This window comes from Anastrepha ludens, chromosome 6 (genome assembly GCF_028408465.1).
Source record: "Anastrepha ludens isolate Willacy chromosome 6, idAnaLude1.1, whole genome shotgun sequence".
Lineage (NCBI taxonomy): Eukaryota > Metazoa > Arthropoda > Insecta > Diptera > Tephritidae > Anastrepha > Anastrepha ludens.
The window spans coordinates 90,159,356-90,180,756 of record NC_071502.1 but is presented as its reverse complement, the minus strand read 5'-3'; the positions used below and the strand labels follow the sequence as shown (position 1 = coordinate 90,180,756).

At 35.8% G+C, this 21,401-nt stretch overlaps 4 protein-coding genes across 7 annotated transcripts; 2 read left to right on the top strand and 2 right to left on the bottom strand.

Annotated features, from left to right (window-relative positions):
• Positions 1-1,130: 1,130 nt before the first annotated feature.
• On the bottom strand, positions 1,131-3,556 carry LOC128867426 (GPI mannosyltransferase 4). The gene is made up of 2 exons (XM_054108620.1): positions 3,262-3,556; positions 1,131-3,207 (listed from the first exon to the last, which is right to left on the bottom strand). The coding sequence occupies exons 1-2, from the start codon at positions 3,428-3,430 to the stop codon at positions 1,328-1,330; spliced, it is 2,049 nt and encodes a 682-aa protein (XP_053964595.1). The 5' UTR covers positions 3,431-3,556; the 3' UTR covers positions 1,131-1,327.
• Positions 3,557-5,797: 2,241 nt separating this feature from the next.
• Positions 5,798-8,906, top strand: LOC128866200 (guanine nucleotide-binding protein subunit gamma-1). 3 transcript variants are annotated; one of them, XM_054106741.1, is made up of 2 exons: positions 5,798-5,874; positions 7,779-8,906. In XM_054106741.1, the coding sequence occupies exon 2, from the start codon at positions 7,799-7,801 to the stop codon at positions 8,009-8,011; it is 213 nt and encodes a 70-aa protein (XP_053962716.1). In that variant the 5' UTR covers positions 5,798-5,874; positions 7,779-7,798; the 3' UTR covers positions 8,012-8,906. The 3 variants fall into 3 exon arrangements, with proteins under 3 accessions (XP_053962716.1, XP_053962715.1, XP_053962714.1); XM_054106740.1 differs by having other exon boundaries at positions 5,833-5,956; XM_054106739.1 differs by having other exon boundaries at positions 5,833-5,956; positions 7,501-8,906.
• A 5,899-nt stretch (positions 8,907-14,805) lies between these two features.
• On the top strand, positions 14,806-20,713 carry LOC128866957 (guanine nucleotide-binding protein subunit gamma-1). 2 transcript variants are annotated; one of them, XM_054108029.1, is made up of 2 exons: positions 14,806-14,888; positions 19,688-20,713. In XM_054108029.1, exon 2 carries the CDS (start codon positions 20,008-20,010, stop codon positions 20,209-20,211), a length of 204 nt encoding a protein of 67 aa, XP_053964004.1. In that variant the 5' UTR covers positions 14,806-14,888; positions 19,688-20,007; the 3' UTR covers positions 20,212-20,713. The 2 variants fall into 2 exon arrangements, with proteins under 2 accessions (XP_053964004.1, XP_053964003.1); XM_054108028.1 differs by lacking the exon at positions 14,806-14,888 and adding an exon at positions 19,522-19,624.
• LOC128866956 (T-complex protein 1 subunit theta) lies at positions 15,230-17,543 on the bottom strand. The gene is made up of 3 exons (XM_054108027.1): positions 17,377-17,543; positions 16,138-17,168; positions 15,230-16,071 (listed from the first exon to the last, which is right to left on the bottom strand). The coding sequence occupies exons 1-3, from the start codon at positions 17,434-17,436 to the stop codon at positions 15,522-15,524; spliced, it is 1,641 nt and encodes a 546-aa protein (XP_053964002.1). The 5' UTR covers positions 17,437-17,543; the 3' UTR covers positions 15,230-15,521.
• Positions 20,714-21,401: the final 688 nt, after the last annotated feature.

Sequence of the window (21,401 nt, the reverse complement as noted above, 5' to 3'; positions counted from 1 at the left end):
ATAATTGAACGTCATCAGCATATACATGGACATCACTATATTTAATCACACCGAACAAATCGTTAATGTACAAGACAAATAAAAGAGGGCCAAGGATAGAGCCTTGAGGTACACCTCTGGTTACAGGGAGAAAGTTTGACATGGTATTATCACTACATACGGCTTGTAATCGGTCACTAAGATACGTTTCTATAAGAGTCAAGGCCGACGTTGAAAAGCTAAATAAGTTTTTAAGCTTCAGAATTAAGAGCTTATGGTCTACGGAGTCAAATGCCTTTGAATGGTCAAGTAGAGTTAGAAAGGTCACATGCTTTTTGTCAATGTTGAGCCTTATATCATCAGACACTTTTAGGAGTGCTGTGGTGCAGCTCCTACTACATCTAAACCCCGACTGCAATGTGTTCACCAAGGCGTTGCTATTCAAAAACGTGTTTATTTGGCGATGCATAATACGCTCAAGAACTTTGGATAAGAACGGCAGTATTGCAATCGGGCGGTAGTCTCCATTCGCTTTCTTAATAGGTATGATTTTGGCTTTCTTCCAAGAGTTGGGGAAGATTGACGTGGTTAAGACGGTATTCAGAGCATAGGTAAGATATTTTAAGATCTTTGGTAACAGGCATTTTATAAATTTTGGATGAATTCCATCCAGACCGGCCGCATTCGACTTGACACTAAGTATGGACTGTACTACCTCACAATCATCGACACATTCAAAACAAAAACTGGACATCACAACTTTAAGATTAGAATTGTAATTGTCGTAACATATATTATTAACAGAGCCGGGCAAGCACACAAAATTCTCATTTAGTACATTTACATTAACATCACCTAGATCTAGCATAGGTTGATTTTTGTTCCCAATCCCGATCGCACGTATTTTGTTCCACGTCTGCTTCGAACCCACTGCAGTACTAAACTGCTGCTCATAGTATTTTAGTTTACACAATCTAATTGCTTTGTTAACATCTCGTCTGCAAAATTGGAAAATTTTTACATGAAAAAACCTCTTATTTGATGTTCATGCACGTAGATTCGAGCCTACGCACTCCTAAACAGTAGTCACGCACCAATCTATTCGGCTACGTCGGAGGCAAAATTAACCCTTTTAATCACAAATAGTTTTAGCTTAAGGTGTATTTTATTGCTTAAGAAAAAATACTTTAGAAACACTTATCAAAAGTGGAATGCCAAGTCCAAAACGCACTACATTCATATTTACATACGAAGGTATCCTATGACTAGAATGAGAAGCATTGTGTTCATAAATAAAAAGCGTAGTTAAAAATTATGTATTCTAATGTTAGTGTAGTACCCGGGGCACCTATGCACTCCGCATCGACACCTTTCGAGTATGCAACTTCTCTGTCTGAATTTTGTGTTGCGGTTGTATCTCGTAGAGCGCCAAGCCGAACTCGCGCACAAAGGATAGAAGCAGGTCACTGACATAGTCATAGCTAAATTTGGAATGTAAAGACGCCGAAGGACTATGCCACGCGCTCGAACGTGGCAGCGCTTCTGTCGACAAATGCGGGTAGAAAACGCGCACTAATTGCGGACGCATATACGTATTTGCGCCAACCAGTTTCAATTCCGCAGCCATATGATCACTCAGAGCGGTGGGCAATGCCAAATATAAACGATATTTCTGCTGCATTGTGGTATACTTCATTTCGCATTGGGTAAATATGAGCTTGACTTTGTCCAGAAGCTGTGGCATATTGAGGCCTCCATATTCGTATATGTAGAAATCTTTGTGACGCCGATAGCGTTGTCCAGTTTCGCGCATCATATGCAACACTTGTGAGCTGGGCACATTTACAAAAGTCAGCGGCACGCTGTAAACGTGCGAGGTAATGAGATGTATATGCTGAGCGGGCGACTTCGTTTGCATTACGCCCTCGAAATGTTGCGTTAGTGGAAATACGCCTGCTTGGTGGATGAATCCAAAGAAGATGGCTAGTCCAATGTTGCACATGTACCAGGTTTTCATCAACGGTTTGGTCGACGCTTGTGTAGATAGCACTGTATGATAGATTTTTCGTAGCAAAGGATGTTCGTTTTTGAAAGGGTAGGTTGGGCAAAGCCCATGATACAGTTTAGGTGCATGCAGTAGAACGATTGGAAAAAGCAGCGGTAGAAGAAAGCGTGCCTCCTGGTGATTGATAAGCGATAAAAAGAAGAGTGGCACAAATATAGCGCTGGACATTAAGCTGATAATACTTTGCGCGCGCGGTAAACCTTGATATTCGGCGCGAAAGAAACGAATTAATAGATGCGCGAAAGATATAAGCGCCACTACACCAAGCACATTGTAAAGCATCGGTATGTTGACCAAAACGTGTATGTATTTCGGATGTAATCCATGCTGGGCAGTATTTTTCGAATCCAAATTATACTTAATGAAATTCCAAGGTGTGCTGACAAAGTTATTAATGCTCAACTGCAACATTTGTAGCTCCCCAACAGTTAGGTATTTGTAATAAAAAGAATCGCAAACTATGAAAAGGATGAACGCTGGTAAGGCGCTCATACAGAACAGTAACATACGTAGATTGAAGTCCCGGAACGTAATGGTTTTCGTGCCCATACCGCGCAACATCCAATAGAATACCGCTGGCGCACCATAGAACAGAAATGTTGGTCTGTTAAAAACACCTGCTACGCAAATGCTGGCCACAAGCAGAGTATGAGTGTAGTTATGTGCTGGCAAAGCTTTGCATAAGCGCCACATCTTGACGCGTTCGCTTATAGATTTCGCCTTATCATAACGGTCTTCCAGTATTTCTTTTTTATAGACAATAGTATTCGTTTTGATCATACATTCGGCGACAAGTGTGAGCAGCAAGGAACATAAAGCCAATTCAATCGTATTGGAAAATGTGCGTGTACCAAAAACTAACATTACCCAAGAGCTGCTGAGGGCTAAAAGTCGAATTTCATAGTGAAGGCTGTACAAACGACATATACGATACATGCCCCAATCGTTGATAAAGGACAATCCACACATTATGAGGCGCGGAAATACCAAATAAGTATAGCTTTGCAATAGTTCTATGCCCAAATAGTGGCGGATGTACATAGCAACAAATTCTAAGAAACTCCATGGAACACGTAGTAGAAAAAATTGCAGTGCTATGCTGCGCACCGGCATTGTGTTGTTGAACTCCCAGGTGCGTACATGCTCCAGCCGAAAATGATCGCCTTATAAATATGTAGATATTAGCCAAAAAGTGGGTGAAATGTTTTATAACTCACCAGTCATCACTTCCACTGATTGAAAAAACTCATCGGGATGTATATAGCCCTGCTGCGGAATGACGACAAGCACAACGCGAAGTACCACAAAAAACAAGTACATATACCAATTTTCATCGGTATCTCGGTGGCGCTGCCACAATTGATTAATATAACGTGTCAATTTCATTCCCTTTAATTATAATAGATTTTGCTATTTGCATGAATATGCTCATGAAAGCTGGTGCCATTTGTTTTGGAATACGATAGTAACAAGAGGGTGTTAAAACAGCTGAGCAAACCACCCTCTAAAATTTAATGTTTATGAACCATTCACAATTTTAAAAGACAAAAAGGTTTTTGATGGTTTATATTATTACATTATTATAACACGTTCACATATGCATTAATCATCTATAAATCTAGGAAATTAATCTGCCCGTTCGCATATGGCAGATTACCTGCAAAATTGACAATCAGCTGTCAAAACTGCTTTGAGAAGTTTTTATTCATAGAAATTATTTATAATAAACAGTTAGAGGAAATCCGTATGCGACGTTTACTGAGGTTGCAAAAAATTATAGCTTCATTCGCATGGGGTATTCTATATTACATTTTATAATAAGTAATAAGACGACAAAACGTTTATCGACACACGCTTTTTCTGTAAAATGAATCCATAATTAATAATATTTAACAACAATTTTATTAGAATTATGTTTACAGCCCTGTTTTCTTTGCCGGCATACATTTCATTTAGTTTTTATTTTGATGTTTCTCCTTACATTCGTAATAATATAATCGATAGCTCAAAAAACACAGGGTTGTATGTCAAAAGTATCGTTATTATCTCGGATTAATTACGGATTTTGAGTTAAGCGCGAAAAAGTAGATCATCTACTTATATGTGAACGTATTATAAGTGTAATTTAAGTGAAACGTGTAATTTGTAGAATGCACGCAAAAGTTCAGAAAAGTGAGTCTAGACTTAATTTGCGTAACTTAACGTAACTTAGTATTTTTGGAAAACCTGTTTTATCGAGCTGTGCTAAGGGTTAGTTAAAACTTAATAACCCAATTTAAGGGACTTAGGCCCAGAATTATAACTTCTATTAAAGTCGTGAGCATCGGCAACTTAAATTCTTTTTATTTACAAGCTGGTAATTAGCTACAAAGAAGTACAATTAGAGAAAAATAAATAAATTCGCCATCAAGAGATGGTGTAGCCACGAATGCAGGGACCGGAGTATGTATATTGCAAAAAATATAGGTGATACACAATCAACCATCGACAAAGTCAACGAAATGGTGTTGGAAAATCATCGTTTCAGTTTGAGGGAGGTAGCTCGTGACCTTAGCGTATCTCACGAATCAATTCGCAACATTTTACACCTTCAATTGGGCATGAGACGCGTGGCTGCTCGACTCGTTCCAAGAGAGTTGCATTTCTTTAAAAAAATTCATCGGAAGAAGGTGGCTGAAGACATGCTTGAGCAAGTGAATTCGGACCCACCGTTTAGCCAGCGCATCATAACAGGTGATGAGTCGTGGGTATATGAGTTTGACATGCAAACCAGTCAACAGGCGGCTGAACGGGGCTATCCATGTGATGAAAGTCATGCTACTCGTTTTCTTTGATTATCATGGTGTTGTACACTCGGAATTCGTTCCAAATGGTTCTACGGTAAATAAAGAATAGTATTAGCAAGTTATGCAACGTTTGAGAGAGAATGTGCGTCGGAAGCGGCCCAATTTGTGGAAGGAAAACTAATGCACTTTGCACCATGATAACGCTCCGTTTCACAAGGCTCATATTGTGAACACTTTTTTTACCAAAAACTCGACAAATATCATCGAACAACTACCGTATTCACCAGATTTGGCCCCCTGGGACTTTTTCCTTTTCTCAAAACTTAAATTGTTACTTCGCGGACGCCGCTTTGAGTCGATAGAAGCCATTAAGGAGAATTCGCTGAAGAAACTGAAGAAGATTTTTCAAACGCGTTTAAAAGATGCTTTGATGACTGGACTAATCGTGGGCAAGTGTGTATTGCTTCGAATGGAGCCTATTTTGAAGGTGACAGAATAAATTTCAATGATTAAACAATTATTTTGCGTTTTATTGAATAATTCGCGGTACTTTTTTGACAGAATGTACAAACGATAATAACATAACGAGCCGTCAAACAAATGCCGTAGAAGATATAAAAACAAAATATTGATGAAATGAATAATTTTTACCAATGTCTAAATTTATATCAAATTATGATAAGTTATGCTAAGTCAAGGCCAACTGAGCTTTAAAGCTTTCATAACTTTAATTCGGGCTCCATCATATTTATATAATATTGAAATAAATCTACTTTGCATGGACATCAATAAATTAATTTTGACTAAAATTTGTCTCGAAACATCAAATTGGAAACATTTTAAAACAGTTGGCTATTCTGGCTCAAAATTGACATTGCAAACGTATGTATTAGCTATTTCTTTCTAACATTCATATTTCAGACTACAATGGGCATTCTATTAAATTGCTTAGCTGTTTTCCTTTTCTGCGAGCAAAACAAAATGCCAAATACATAAAAAGGCTGAAATTAATGAAAATTGCTGTCAAAGGCAAAAGTTTCTAGGGTGTGTATCGTCTCAATTTTTATTCACGTTGAATTCATTCATTAAAAAGAAGGAAGTCATATTATTTCCCACAAAGGCGCTGGTAAACTACTAACCTATTTTAACTATTTCTGTATAGCTTCTAGCATTTACCGTGTTGTGAAATAGTGTATAAAAAAATGAGCGCATGATTTTTGTATTTGCGAACAGCGAAAATTTTGGAATACATATGTAGTTCGGCAATGGTAGCACAAGAAAAAATTATTAGATGTCCATTTGTATTGAAAATTGTAATAAACGCCTTTTTTTGCAATAAATAGGCACGCTAACTTGGTATTCATTATGGAATTGGTGATTTTATTATCCTTGCTATTGACCTCTACCGTCATGGATGCTACGCCCCCTTTCTAAGGGCAACATTGCTTAAAAATTAATGATTAATCGATTTAATCAAAGGAGAGTAAACAGCATGTTTTTTTTACTGGTGGCAATGGTCTATGATTGCAATATTACTAAGTTCATAATTTTCAAAGATGTTAAAAAAACATAATAATATAACTAATTAATTTTATATATTAATTAAGTGCTCTTTCTTAAACGTTTTATGTATTTGCATATTTTGTATGCATGAGTTGTATATTTGTACATTATATTTAATTTCTTGTACCGGGTGCAGTGAATCCTGATGCCGCATGCTAGTGATAGTTGCGCGCATAACTAAAAGGGAAATGCAAATTTCAAACAGTGCACCATGTATGGAAATAAGTTCTCGCTGTGGTTACCATAACATGCTTGAAGAAACGAAATTAAAATTTCGTTCAAACAATTTCTTTGTTTAAAAAGGTTATGCGCTCATTTTAAAGTACTGATTGTCTAGAACTTAAAAGTATGAACACTATCTTATGTACTATCTACAGTTGAACGACTGAATTTGTACGAAAAAAAATGATTCATATTGCATTCATTGTAAATAAAACTTAGGCTGAGCAAAACTCTAACTTATGTACAACCTTAAACCTGCCAACATACACACGAACACATTAATTTTTGGTTTAAAATTGCATGATTAAGAGTGATAAAGCTGGATTTTTAATAGATTTTTTTTGCACATTTGGTTATTCAGAGTTCACACAAAAGTAAATAAAAAATACGAAATGCCACCGCAGTGAGAGTAAGATCATACAGATATATCGTACCACGGCTGTCCCTCCAACACGATTACCTAAAACATACACACATGTGTATGTACGCATGCATACAAAAAAATCTGTTAAAATTCCAGCAAATCACTATTAGTGCGAATGTAATTTAAAAATGTTTTACTTACTAACAGTGACATACATACATAGACAACTATTTCTCTCGTATACTTCTTTGAATTAATATGATTCCTTCATATGTACTTAAAAATGTTTTCATCTGTGTATACTGACAACTGTTTTGCAAGTGTGTCTGTACCTTCTGTCTAAAAACAATTTGCTTCTCGTAATATTCCCGCCTCTTTCTATGTAAAGCTGTCTGAATTGTGCATTAAATGTTACTACTAAAAAACTCTAAAAAATTAAAAAAAAAAAAAAAAAAATATTTCGTCAATGCGTATCTACAAATGTATTTTGCATTTTTTCTTTCTTTTGAACATATTTGCAGCAGCTTTTCAAGAAAAATTAACAACTCTCCACATCCAAATCTAAAACTTAAAATAATAAAATAAAATTTTAGTTAGTCCTCCATATTGCCACCAACACAACCATTACCATCTATATCACCATTCAACAACACCTTCACACATTCAACAAGCCCTTTATGCACTTGCAAAACGTTAACGTTTAAAATTTGCAACACTTACTCGTATACCCACCTAGCAACCTAGAAAAAATTGCTATTTCTTTACCAACGGCATCTATTGTGCAAATTTTCAACCATAGGCCTATCCGAGACAGCCGTTATGGACGTAATGTCATCCTCACTGCAACAACAACGTATTGTCGTCGATCAGTTGCGCCGCGAGGCGGCCATCGTTCGTCAACCCATCTCCGAGTCCTGTGCTCAGATGATCAAATACATCACAGAGCACGAGCAGGAGGATTACCTATTGACTGGTTTCTCCAGCCAAAAGGTTAATCCTTTCCGTGAGAAGTCCTCCTGCACCGTACTTTAAACTGTTTACAACAACAACTAACATTCACACCTAAAAAGCCAGTCGTCGTTGCCAATATTGAGGTGTGAGTAGTGTGCAAAAGCAGAGGAAATTTGGCGAGTTTGGAGTTTTCTTTTGGCAGTTTAATGGTTACAGTTTCGTAAGTGTGTATGGATGTGTATGCAGTGGAGATGCAAAGCCGGCTAGCAGACAACAAAGATACCAAACTAACTGCGATTGTGAGCAGGGATTTTGCGAAATGGTGAACGATGGGGTAACGAACGCGTACGATTTGAATTTGAACAATATCTCAAGTACTGTGGGACAATTAAGTGCACATATTAAAATGCAAACGAAATAGTTAAAGCAAATAAAAACATACATATATATCTACTTATACACTCTCAGATATGATATGCACGTTAGCATTTGATGATGAATTATATACAACACATCCGTACATATTATATACAGACATATATATTTACCTACTATTTGTAAACAAAAACTGAATATGATGATGCGTTCGAAGCAAGTGTGGCAGTAAAAAAAACCTATAGACTAGCGAATTAAAGACCACCACTTAACAAAACCACCATAATAAGTTATAATAAAACCATGTAACGAACTCATACATTTCCAAAAACCGTATTACGCCAAAGTGACTCACTACTTTCCTGTATTAAACACAGCTACACAGGAAGACAGACTTGTAGGCGAAAAAATGCCATTCGTGCATATTTACAAAAACTAAAAACAAAAACACAATTACACTTTATATACATATATACTACATAGCTATGTAAATCACATAATTTATAAAATACTGCATAAATAATACTTATACTTTTTTGAACGAAATTATTCCAAATAAAGAAAACCTCCTTATTGGCAAAACAACTACCAACAAAACAAATTTAAAATATTTATTTCAACTCCAAAACGTAATTTTTGTAATTGACGATCAAGAAAATACTTTAGTAAACCCTCCAAAAGGAATTAAAAGACGGTTAGTCAGGGTGGGCTCACATACACGCACATACAGTGTGAAGGGTAGTTTAAGCGCGTGAGGATTACGATGAGTGAGATGACCGATACTCAAAACGAAGAAGTTGGGTGAACAAAAGAAATATTTTATTACAACTTTAACTAAAAGAAGATAAGCAAAACTTAAAATCACGGAGGCACTTAGCAACAAATAGTATATAAATATACGAAAGTTAGACAAAGTGGGAAATACAAATATGAACAAATTTTTTTAGTTCAAGTTAAAAGCGCTCTTTGTAGTTGCGTACTATAAATTAAAGCAATTTATTATCGATATATAGCGATTAGTTATCGATTAAAAAACAACTCAACCAAAAAGCGAATATCCAAGCAAATAAATAATTTACGACAAAAGGCGAGCTAAACAGAATATTAGCACACCTACGTAGCTACATATAAATCCGTATTATGCACGCAAACTAAATGAAGAAAATAATCGGAAAAGCATTGCAATAATAAATACAGTTATGATATTTAAACAACAAATAAATAGTATTCCAGCGTACATATTATTGCATTATTAGCAAAATGTTTAACAAGCTTAACCGTTAGCGGATGCTTTATTCAAACTTATCTATTGTTAAGTATATTATAAAAACAAATATTAAAGCATTTTATTAAACAAATTAATTAAACATTATATACAATAATAAATATTACACGAAAAACGAATACAAGTGCATAATGCGAACGACAAAACGTAGTTAGGGCGCTTTTGAAGCGGATTTCCGATGTATACTTATGGCGGTAGGAAGTAGTATGAGCTGAAACCGTTTTAGAATTGATGGCAGTGTATAGTGGGATGGCGAGTAAATTGCAGAATTGACAGTGCTGTGCCTACTTCGCGCAAGGTGAAATATAACAAGTGGAAATAAATATATTAAACAGCAGGGGTAGTCTTTTGCAGTAATCGACTTTTTTTTATCAGTTTGTCATGCGAGAATTGATGTGTCTGTTATAGACCTGTTGAAGATACAGTTTTTAGTTGAGGCTTTATATAGAATATATTAATAATAAAGATGCGCTTAAAGATATTCAACACCAAATTCCATAACTGTATAATTGATAATGTGGGTAAAACATTTAAGCTAAAATTCGCATAAATAAATTTCCTTGCCCTTTATTGTCTTAGATTTGTAAGGATTTCCGGTAAGGCTTTGTTTCTGAATTATACTTCTTCCATTTAAACACGTATAGTGCTTCAACATATATGTAACGGTTAACTGGTGTTGCGAAAATCGTATCCCTCGAAGAGTACCATCCTTAGACTTTTTATTTTCATGTCATCGCATAGTTAACTAGGAGGAGCATACGCGCAATTGTGATATTTTTTAGGCAATGAAACATTAAGTTAACAAAAAGAAAACAAAAAATTGATATATATATATTTTTATAACATTATGTGTTGTAAATATAATCGTTTGTGTATGTGTTTAGTGACTCCCTTATTTTGTTGCCAATCATGCAAATATTTCTTCCACATAAAATGCTTATAATCAAAAGATAAAAATTTGCCGCGCAGCTGGAAACTCTGCCGATACGTAACCCCAAATTGGCGCTTAATTTCAGCCAAACTATCTTCAACAATTTCCATTACTTAGATATGTCCCTTGTGAAATTAATGACACGATCGATATTTGTCAATCGATAACAATGGAGTGCAGTTTGTATAAGATTAGATGAACAATTTTTCGAAAGCAACGAAATGACTAAAATTAATACACATATTTTTTTTTGCGAATTATACTGGAAAAGTCTTCTACCTAACAAAAAAGTTGTGGAAAAAGTGTCAAAATTTTTTTTTACATGAAGTCATGCAAAATGTGACAAAAATTACTATTATAGGTATATATTTTTATTTTAAATTCTATAGTTATAAACCTACAAAAATAACGTGTGTCTTTGGTTATTCGCTTGGGACTATTTGTTTTAATTGAACGGTAAAAACTGGTATGGTGAGTTTTTTAAATCATACAAAATGAATGAAAAGGCAAGTACCAAAGTTCTAGCTCGTACTCAGAAAATAGTAAAGTTATTGTGAAAGGAGGCAAGCGTAATCGTATAATCGAAAGTATCGGTTTTGGTGGCATCTGTCAAACTGCAGTGACATTTGTTGCCATGGATCAGAACAATACAAGGAAATCCCTTTAAACGTCATTAATGTCGTTCGTTTTAAAAGGAAATTTAAAATATACCTATATTATATATCTTAGAGTTAAAACTTTATCAAAATACTTACAATATGAATTGATGCGTATAAAACTATAAATATTAAAAAAATATTTTATTTTAACTTACAAATATTTATAAGATGACCAAAGGATATATAAAAATATAGTATGGGGTGAAAAGCCCATTTATGCGTTACATAAAATACAAAAGTGATAATTCTTTCTAGTATCACTTGTTTGAAAACTTAAAATGAATGAACGAAACAAAAATGAAAACAAACAATTTGTAATAGCTGAAAAATGGCATATAAAAAATTAAATACTTTAAAAGATAAAAATACCACCAAAAATATAACTACTACTAACAAATTTATTTAAAATTAAATTAAATGTAGAGCACATTCTTTCGCACTACACAAACAAAAAAAATAATATAAATAATATGCGACATAATTCTACACATATATATGAAACTTATGCATGTATACATACAATTGAATGTATGTTTAAATAATTTAAATTTCAGCTTCTTCTTAAAAAGAGTACAATTAAATTTTTTCTTCGAATTGTTTTTTCCCGGAAAAGCAAAATCAAATATATAAAAATTATTAACGCAATATTTATTCGAACAACAAATTAAACCAAAAACAGACACTTTCTTGTAATTGCTTAATATTGAACCGTTGAAAATGATGGAATTCGTAACATAACTAAATGAATTTCCAATAGCAACAAGAACAACACCACATTCACTACAAACAACAATGAATAATCGTTTGCTTGGATTCAAATAAAATTTAGATGTGTTACATAGAGGAACCCATAAAAAAGGAATTTCTTATTTTTTGTGGTAGGGCGAAGAGTTTTTTATGGGGAAAAACTATAAAGAAGTGTTAAATAAAAGGCAGAGAGGCCTTTAAGGTAATAAGTATAAAAGTTAGTTAATTTCGACATATTTGTTTTTCTTTGTCGCTCTGAAAAAATTTAAATAATTTATTAGTTAAGTTCTCGATAAAGAGAGAAAAATAATTGTAATTAATGCCCAATTAAAGGCAAATTGCATAATTCTTAGTATTCATGGTGGATTGAATACTGAAGGTGGGGTCTTTCACAAACAGTTACTTTATTTTTCGCGATTTTGACAAGTCTGACGTCAGTCCCCCTTTCCAAAACAAACAAAAGGAGGAGAAATTACATGTTTGTAAAAAAATCAGTGAATGGCTTGGCTTGGCCGTGGCGCGAATGTATGTGTATATGTGTGTGTGTATAATTTCTTATATGTGGTTGTGATTGTTGTTTTAGCAGTACCTTTGCCCTGTCAGTGTAGCGTAATCACCGGTCGTCTTCGTCTAGCTCATCTAACGGTAGGCCCAGGAAACTAGCTGTTTCGAGGGGTTGGGTCCAGAGAGAGAGGGGTGTTAGATGAGTGGGCTTAATGGGGCATGTGAAAAAGTGGTTAGTGTCGTGCAGGGTACCTTTACATGCTGGACATACGTTTAGTATGTCGGGGTCGATTCTGGATAAGTAGGAGTTCGACCTGCTACAATATCCAGAAAGTAATTGTGCCAAGGTTGCGCGGGACTCTGAGGGAAGTTGGAGCTCTTCGTCTGCGATTGGAGATGGTTGGACTCCTAACGGCATTCGGGTGTCGGGAGCTTAAGAAGGTGGTGAGAGTCTCTCGATGAATGTCGTTTATGGCCTGTCTGTGCACTGTCCGATCCAGTAGCTGTGTGTTTGTTTTGTCTGAGTTCTCGTCCGCGTAGTTGAGGAAATGCCTCCTGATGTGCCTGGGAGGTGGCTCAGGCTCGAACAGGTGTCTGCATGAGTGAGGCTTGCGGTAACACCCTAGCAGAAACTGCTTACTGAGCAATTTGTTATGCTCCTTAACAGGCAGCATAAAGGCCTCAATATGTAGACAAGGACAACACGGTCCTTAAAGCAGTGTTTTGGCAGGTCTGAAGCTTCGTCCACTGCGAATCACTGGTTCCAGGCGACCAGACAGGCGCAGCATAGTTTAGAGCCGGTCGGCCTATTGCTTTAAAAGTCGACAGCAACAATTGCTTTCGCCTACTCTTCCTCTTCACAAACAAGTATTTCCTCTTCCTTTTGTTTGTTTATTCCTGGAGCCTGAGGACACAGTGAATTCGGAAGGTGCAACCTTGTACTCTATCATCCCTACAATATATATATATATATATATATAATTGTCGCGTACACCCTTTTTGGGTGTTTGACCGAGCTACTCCTTCTATTTGTGATGTGCGTCTTGATGTTGTTCCACAAATGGAGGGACCTACAGTTTCAAGCTGACTCCGGACGGCAGATATTTTTTATGAGGAGCTCTTTCATGACCGAAATACACTCAGAGATTTGCTATTGCCTCCTGCCGAGGGGCGACTGCTATTAGAAACAACTTTTTCTCGGCTCACTTGAAATTGGCATGTGAAAGCAACAACAAAGTTATCAAGGAAGATTCGCGGACAGCGAGTATGGTTATACCTCATAAAACTGGTATAACTCACTATTTTACAAACAAATCTACTTTTAGGTAGCGCTGCCAAGATATGTTTATTTATAAAGGGTTTTCCAATAACAGGTGTTATTTTGGAATGGATTGCGCTATAGAGAGCTGATTAACGATTTTTTATGGCCGGCATTGGATGGTATTGATCTGGACAAAGTTTATTTTCAACAAGACGGTGTTACGTGCCACACAAGCAACGAAACCATTGATCTTTTACGGGAAGAGTTTCCGGACTGTGTTATCTCTCGAAGAAGTGATCACAATTGGCCACCGAGATCTTGTCATTTAATACCTTGTGACTTTTTTCTTTGAGGCCACGTGAAAGAGAAGGTCTACGCCAACAGCCCAGGGTCGATTCAAGACTTCAAAGATGGAATTCGTGAGGCTATCGAGGACATAAGGCAGCCATTTTACAATTCGGTTACGGAAAATTTCATGAAAAGGATATTGTCCTGTAAGCGTGGTCGTGGTGGTTATTTACCTGATGTTATTTTCCACTATTAACAGCATACCTTTCTCTTTATAATGAAATCAACATCCGATCATTTATCAAAATAACATATAATATTAAAAAACCCCTTTACCAGTTGCTTCGCCTGTTCGCTTTGCGAACAGAAGAGGCCTATAGACAACCTGTTTGATCAAAATGCGATACTGTGTTGTGAAATCAAATACAACTCTACATTAAAAAAGAGCCCCTCACAGAGCCCTCGCACACTGCAGAATTTATCGTCGGTCTCTCTTGAATCACTCGAAGTGCCAACTATTATCGTACGTTGCCATATATGTTTGAGCGCTCCCGAAGTTATCTATGCTCCCGAAGGCGAATTTACCTCGTCTATGCTGGGTGAAATATTGATTGATCGGTATTCATACCTAAATATTTTGAAATTCATAGGAGCCGTGATCCCAATAAATATTGAATGTTTAGCAGGCATCATACTATATATCGCAATGGTTTGTATTGAGCAAATATTGCAAATTATTCCACATTAACTGTTTGAGTGAACTTCGAAACGAAAATAAATGCATAAATCGATTCAGACGACTATCGATTATTAATTATGCTATCACTTTCAATAGCGGAACTCGCTTTGAAAATTAAACTGCTATAATATTAAGGAAACCGGTAATTATTGTAAAGTAAAACTACCTGGTAAGTATAAGGGAAACCCAACATTTTCAAAAAATATATGCGCTAATAAAGCTATTTAATATCCTTGAGGCATTGCAAGGTTCATTATAGCGCACGTTAATGCAACACTTTGCAAAGCTGCTTTACGTCAAAAAATTAGTTCAGGAACGATCCACTACACTTTTTTTCACTGTCACATGAAACCGAGCATGGCAGTTTGTAGATAAATATCTTTAGGTACCACGAGGATATGTGTCTGGAACATATCACCCGAATATTTTTGAAGTGGATTACACTGCCTTTCAAATATTGTTTCAACTTAATACTTGGCTTTTTTTATTGTTAAAACTAAATTATTTAATTTTTTTTGTATTAGTTTATTATGTAGTCTCAAGTTGTTGCAAACTTTGAAACTAATTTTCGTTCGTTTCTACAACGTTTCACAACGTTGATTTATAGTGTTTAAGAAAGTACAGTTAAAAATTTTAATTAGAATGCGAAACTCCGTTTTTGTTTTGCTCAGAAAGTTGTAAACGTAATTTCCAATGTGAGTAAGTAGCAGATAACTTAGTAAATTACTTTTTAATGTGAGAAATGGTAATACATAAGAAATTAATGCCAATATACTCCAGCATCGCTGCCTTCGCTTACAATCTAACTTTCGTCATCGCTGCCTGCATTTTGCCTTGGCTTTGGTCCACCAGCACGCTTTGCCATAATAATTTGATCGACTTTCAGAATTGTTGTGGCTGCACCTACAGCGTATTTCAATCCCCAATATTTTGCTTGGAATAGATCGTAGATTTGCGATTTTGCTACATCGATGGTATCAGCTTTCTCAGTCTCAATGTTGAAACCAATATTTTTTCCACTCGATTTTTTGTGTGCTAGATACAGGGCATTCACAACATCAGTACCATTAACGCCAGAGTTTTCTGCTAAAGCCTTAGGGAATACTTCCAAAGCAGTGGCGAATTTACGTACAGCATACTGTTCCAAACCGGGTAAGGTATCGGCGTAGACAGCAAGTTCGGAAGCCAACTCGATTTCGGTGGCACCAGCACCTGGCACATAACGACCGTCACGTGTCAAGCATTTGAAGTTATTCACACCATCATCTACAGCACGCTCAATGTCATCCATGAAGTTGTCCGTGGCACCACGTATGACAATGGTAGAAATACGCGCGTCCTTGCTCTCGTTCCTAAAAAATGCATAAAACCTATATTGTTGCAAGTTTTTAAAAATTTTCTATTTAATATTTGCTTACCTAAAAACGACAACAGTTGTGCCACCTAACTCTTCAACACACACCTTATCGCAGTAGCCCAACTCTTCGTTGGTAGGTGTTGTGATGCGAGGTAACACAGTGGCGTTGACTGTGCGACTCAGACGACGGATTTCGAATTTGGAGTTCAAACGCACAGCCATCAAATTGTATTTATTGAGAAAATGCAAGGCCATGTCACCTACTTTACCTCCACATACGACTACCTTAATACCAGCATCGGCAAGGGCTTTAATTTGAGACTCAAGTAAATTCTCTTCGCCAGCAGAAAAGTTCATTAACTCATCAGCAGACTTGATCAATACTGTGCCTTTGGTTTCTGTCTGTATGATATCAATAGGGCATGAGAACACAGCTACCTTGGCGTTCTCTGCAAATGTGACATCACCTTCAACAAATCGTTTGAACACCATGCCATGCACGACTTCCGATTTGTTTAGACCACTGCCCAGAATTTTGCAAACACGAATGTTATCCACATTAAAGGTACCTTGGTCGGGAAGTATAGCTACACAGGCGCGCGCTACTAATTCGGTTAGAAATTCTTCCTGTCCATATTGTTTTGACATAATTGTTGCTTTAAGGCATTCTGAGACTTTGCTCACATCGCGATAGTCTTTAATTTCATGACAAACCAGTTTGGGAAGAATTTCTAAGGCTTTTTCCAAAGCTTTCTCATAACCATCGGCAATTTCAGATGTTGTGATGCCTAGGCGTAGCAACTCCTCGGCAGCTTCGAGTAGTGCGCCCGCAAAGATAACTACGAAATTGGTACCGTCACCCACCTCGGCGTCCTGCATTTGGCTGCCCATAACCATAAGTTTAGCAGCAGGATGCTCCACATCCAATTCCTGCATGATAGTTCCAGCATCACTTGTTACAAATTGTTTGTCAATGTGATTAATGACCATCTTATTCATGCCATTAGGGCCGTAAGCGGAACGCATTGTCTGCGCAAATTCTTTACAGGCAGTGATGTTTCGGTAGACAGCTTCCTCCAGACCACTGTACATCTATTTAAATTATAAAAATACGTTAGCAAATTGTTGTGCTATAAAATATTGCGATTCATTCAATAATATGGGCAAATTGATCACACGCTATGGTGACTAATAATTAGGCGCAGCTGTGTTAAGAAGCCGCACGCTGCTTTTTCAAGCAATCCGTTTTAAAGCTATTGAATTGAATGAAATTGTATATTTATGTGGAATTTTTTATTACCCGGGCGCCCTCCTTCATCATTTGCGCAACTCCTGGAGCTTTTGGTACGGATAAAGCCATTTTTGTTCACAGATTTTTCGGAATCACAACGCTGAGAAATAAACCAAATGAAAGAACTTGCCGATTTTAACCTCACACACGCCTGCAAATGACGGATGACTACAAAACGTTCATTCTCAATAGGTAAATATACTATTGTGAATAGAATGACAGAAAATTCTCGATGGTAATAAGAATGCCAGATCATTCAGAGGAAATAATACAAATTAAAATAAAACTAAATGTAATATTATCTTGAAGAAAAACAAATCCGTTATTTTTGCGTAGAAATAGTTAAAAATATTTGCGCGAATGATTTAAAACTGTTTTATAATCGATCTTTGCGCTTGAGCGATGCTACAACTACTAAGATGCCGGTCCACTTCATGTATTTCTGTGACAATATCAACATTTTCTTTAAGGGGCTAGGGGTAGTCCAAAATTGGATTTTTTTGCATTTTCTTAAAGTATAATATCTTAAAAATAGTGTGTGAAAATTTGAAGTGAATTCGAGAAACACTTTTCGAATTATTCAATAATTAACAAGGGCGCTCGGGCGCTCGAGAGCAAGTAGTAAAACTTTAAATGCGTTTTTCTCAAAACGATGTTTTTTGAACTGGTGATCACTGTAACTTAAAAACCGCTTGGTAAATTTCAATAAAATTTATACTGCTTTTGAAAAACATATAACTGGTGCCTGATCGAAGGATATTTTTTTGAAAAATTTCGATTTTTTTTTTAAAACTCCGATTTGTTTTTTCAAAAAATCCAATTTTTTTTAACAATCAATTGTCGGTTTTTTACTCGAAAATCTGAAAAATATTTCCTGAGACCGCCATCTTGTTAATTTTGAAAAAAGCTTCGATCAGGCACAAGATTATGTATTAATAAAACTATTAATAACTAACTTTTGTCCGATTGATTTTAGCTGAGTCTCCAAGGACTTGTGATGATCAGCGCAAGGGACTTCTGGAGAAACGGATCCTCACAAACAGCGATAACTTTTACATTTATAAATTTTTTTTGGTGAAATTTTGCTAAAGTCAAGTCGAAACATGATGTGTTAATGCTACGTTTTTATTTTCGTAAAATAAAGCAACTGACTAGCAAAAAAAAAAAAATATTGAAAATAATAATTTTTTCGGGCCTCTGACTACCCCTAACACCTTAACATCAAAAATGCCTGAACGGAAATGAATGAAACCAAAAATGCACGCAACTGGCTGTTACCAAGGTGAATTGAGTACTTTCTGTAACATTCTTGGGCTTTTACAGTCTCGGCACCATTCTCAATTTCAGCGGCCGGGCTCAAGAATGATAGAGAGAAGGGTACTCAATTCGTTGTTGTTGTTGTTATAGCTGCATAAACACTTCCCATACATTCATATATGGGAAATGCTGCTGAAGTGACAGTCCTTGGTCGGATATAAATCCGGGTCGTTCTGGTAACAGAGAACCGACTGTCGTGGGAACTCAATTCATCTTGGGCCGGGCTTGCATTTACGCCTTTTTCAAAGAAGAACTGTAAAATGTACCGAATTTCTCTTTGTTGACTTCCATCGTTAATTCCCTGTTACACACAACTGAATGGAACAAACAAAAAACAGTAAAATAATTGTTTTAGTGTGAAATGTTACCTTGACAACGAACATACACTTTAAATTGCTTGATTGATATTTTAAGAGATATTGATCACTACAGCCACTTACAGAGAAAATAATGAACTTCTTTTTTCCCAAAATAGAATAATAGAATTAAATCATATTAAATAATAGTCTAACCTAACCATAAATCAAATCGTATTTTCTTGTTATTCTTTCCCCTTGTTTTATTGATATTCATGTATATATTACTATTTATATGCTAAATATAAACTTTGTTGTACTACTAAAGTTCAGTTCATGATATTACTCTACTAATATTTTGCTAAATAAAAAATAGATTGAAAAATAAAATAAATTAAATTAGAATGTTATAAAAAATAAAATAAACAAATATGTATTAAAACAGAAACAAAAGAGATAAAATAAAATGAAAAGCGTAAATGAAAAGAAACTTAGCTACGTTATAGAAAATTGAACATTATTGCAGCACCATCTACCTTCGAATAGTATTACGTTATATCGATTTTTCTATTACGAATTTCTTATATGCGAGCATAACTAAACCAGCAGTCAAGAGTTTCAAATTTCAGTGTAATATTGTGCTCGTGAGTTAACTGTAAAAAATTCACAGAGTGTTTATTAATAAACTGTACAAACTTCATTTTCAGATAAAATGTCAAATTAGTGCCAAATCTACATATCAGTGCCGAAAAGTGTAGCATACTCTACGGCTGTAAAACCCATTAACCTGCCACCCCAACTCCCAAGCCAAGAGCAGTTGTTGCTTTCCATAGGTGACAAATAGTCAAGCCAACGTGCACGTACACATAGCACATAGCCTACATATCCCTTGCCTTACACACGCTCACCGCTCTACAAGTGATTTTCGAACGTATACACACGCGCACACACATTTTCAAGCGCTTCAACTCACTTTCCCCTTAGCATCAGCAACATAGGGCTCGCAGAGACTGCCGTACTGGATATTATGGCTGCTAATCTACAACAGCAGCGCAGCATTAACGAACAGCTGCGACGCGAAGCGGATGTACCGCGTATACAGGTGTCACAGGCCTGTCAGTTGATGATTAAGTATGTGCTGGAGCACGGGAGCGATGATTGTCTGCTGAATGGGTTTGTTAGCCAAAAGGTGAATCCATTTCGAGAGAAGAACTCGTGCAGTATTTTGTAAGTGCAGCAACTTTTGAATGCAAGCCAAAATTTGGAATATTTCTGCGCATATATTTTAGAAGGCAGAATCTTAAAGAAAAAAAAAAAAAAAAAATAAAACTATATACATATATACGTGCATTGTTCCTGAAGTAGTATTCAGTATTTAGCTGGGATAGAAGATATTTAGCCTCTCACACTGAATTATATGTATATTAATCAAAATATCTATTTTGTATTTTAAAAATGAGCTGCAGTCCTAAAAAATGTATACGAAATAAATCTCAATTAACTTGGAACTGTCCAAAATGTATAAAAGCGATACTTTAAATTTTTAAAATAAGAGTACTATTGAATACAAACTTTATAGTAGAATTCAGAAAAAATTGGCCAAGGCTTCTGAAGAAATTAAATGGGTTCAAAATGCTTGATATGAAAAAATACGAAAAAAATGTAAGGAAACTGAAAAATGTAATATACATATGATTGTATAAAAATGTTTACATAAAATAAAAAAAGAATAAAAATAAAAATTATTATTATTTAAGGCATTATGACAAGAATTCAACAACAAGTTTTAACCTTCAAGTGATATGTACTCGTGCATATGGTGCCATACAGGTAAATCTAAGGTGACCAACAGTAATCGGAGCGAGCAGCAGTTGAAACCACGTTACCAAGAACGATAGAAACAAGATTGCGCTCATCAGAGAGTGCGTGACGTCGCATTAGCTGGGTTGTGCAGTGTTGCCAAGCATTTGCTCTTCGCAATAAATTTAGTGCTGTTTTATACCTAAAATGCGAACATTTTTAAGTTGGTGTTTGTTTCTTTTTTTTAATTTTAAGCTACTGAAACTGTAAGTTAAAAAGAAAAACTCTATTATTAAACAAAAGAAGTTTAACAACGGACACTCTGAGAAGATTGTACTGCTAAAGAAAATTTCTTCATTCATATAAAATTTGATATTTTGACAGTGCGAATTTATTTTTTTTTCACAAGAATATTAAATCTTCTTCTCCCAACGCTTCTTAACATTGAAACCCTTTTTACGCATTTTAAAAAGCGTTTGAATTTACTGCATGCGAATTAAAACCATAGTGGTGTAATCGTGTCTTCCGGTCCTCAATCCTTAGTGGGACATAGGACATTATGAGGTGAATTCATAGTAAAAATAAGCAACAAAATACCAGAAAATAGAAAGAAATAATAAC

Coding starts and splice junctions, on each gene's coding strand:
- LOC128867426 (XM_054108620.1), bottom strand. CDS start 3,430: ATGAAATTGACACGTTATATTAATCAATTGTGGCAGCGCCACCGAGAT. Junction 3,208..3,261: donor ATCAGTGGAAGTGATGACTG/GTGAGTTATAAA, acceptor CATATTTATAAG/GCGATCATTTTCGGCTGGAG.
- LOC128866956 (XM_054108027.1), bottom strand. CDS start 17,436: ATGGCTTTATCCGTACCAAAAGCTCCAGGAGTTGCGCAAATGATGAAG. Junction 17,169..17,376: donor TGATGAAGGAGGGCGCCCGG/GTAATAAAAAAT, acceptor TAATTTAAATAG/ATGTACAGTGGTCTGGAGGA. Junction 16,072..16,137: donor ACAACTGTTGTCGTTTTTAG/GTAAGCAAATAT, acceptor TGCATTTTTTAG/GAACGAGAGCAAGGACGCGC.
- LOC128866957 (XM_054108029.1), top strand. CDS start 20,008: ATGGCTGCTAATCTACAACAGCAGCGCAGCATTAACGAACAGCTGCGA.
- LOC128866200 (XM_054106741.1), top strand. CDS start 7,799: ATGGACGTAATGTCATCCTCACTGCAACAACAACGTATTGTCGTCGAT.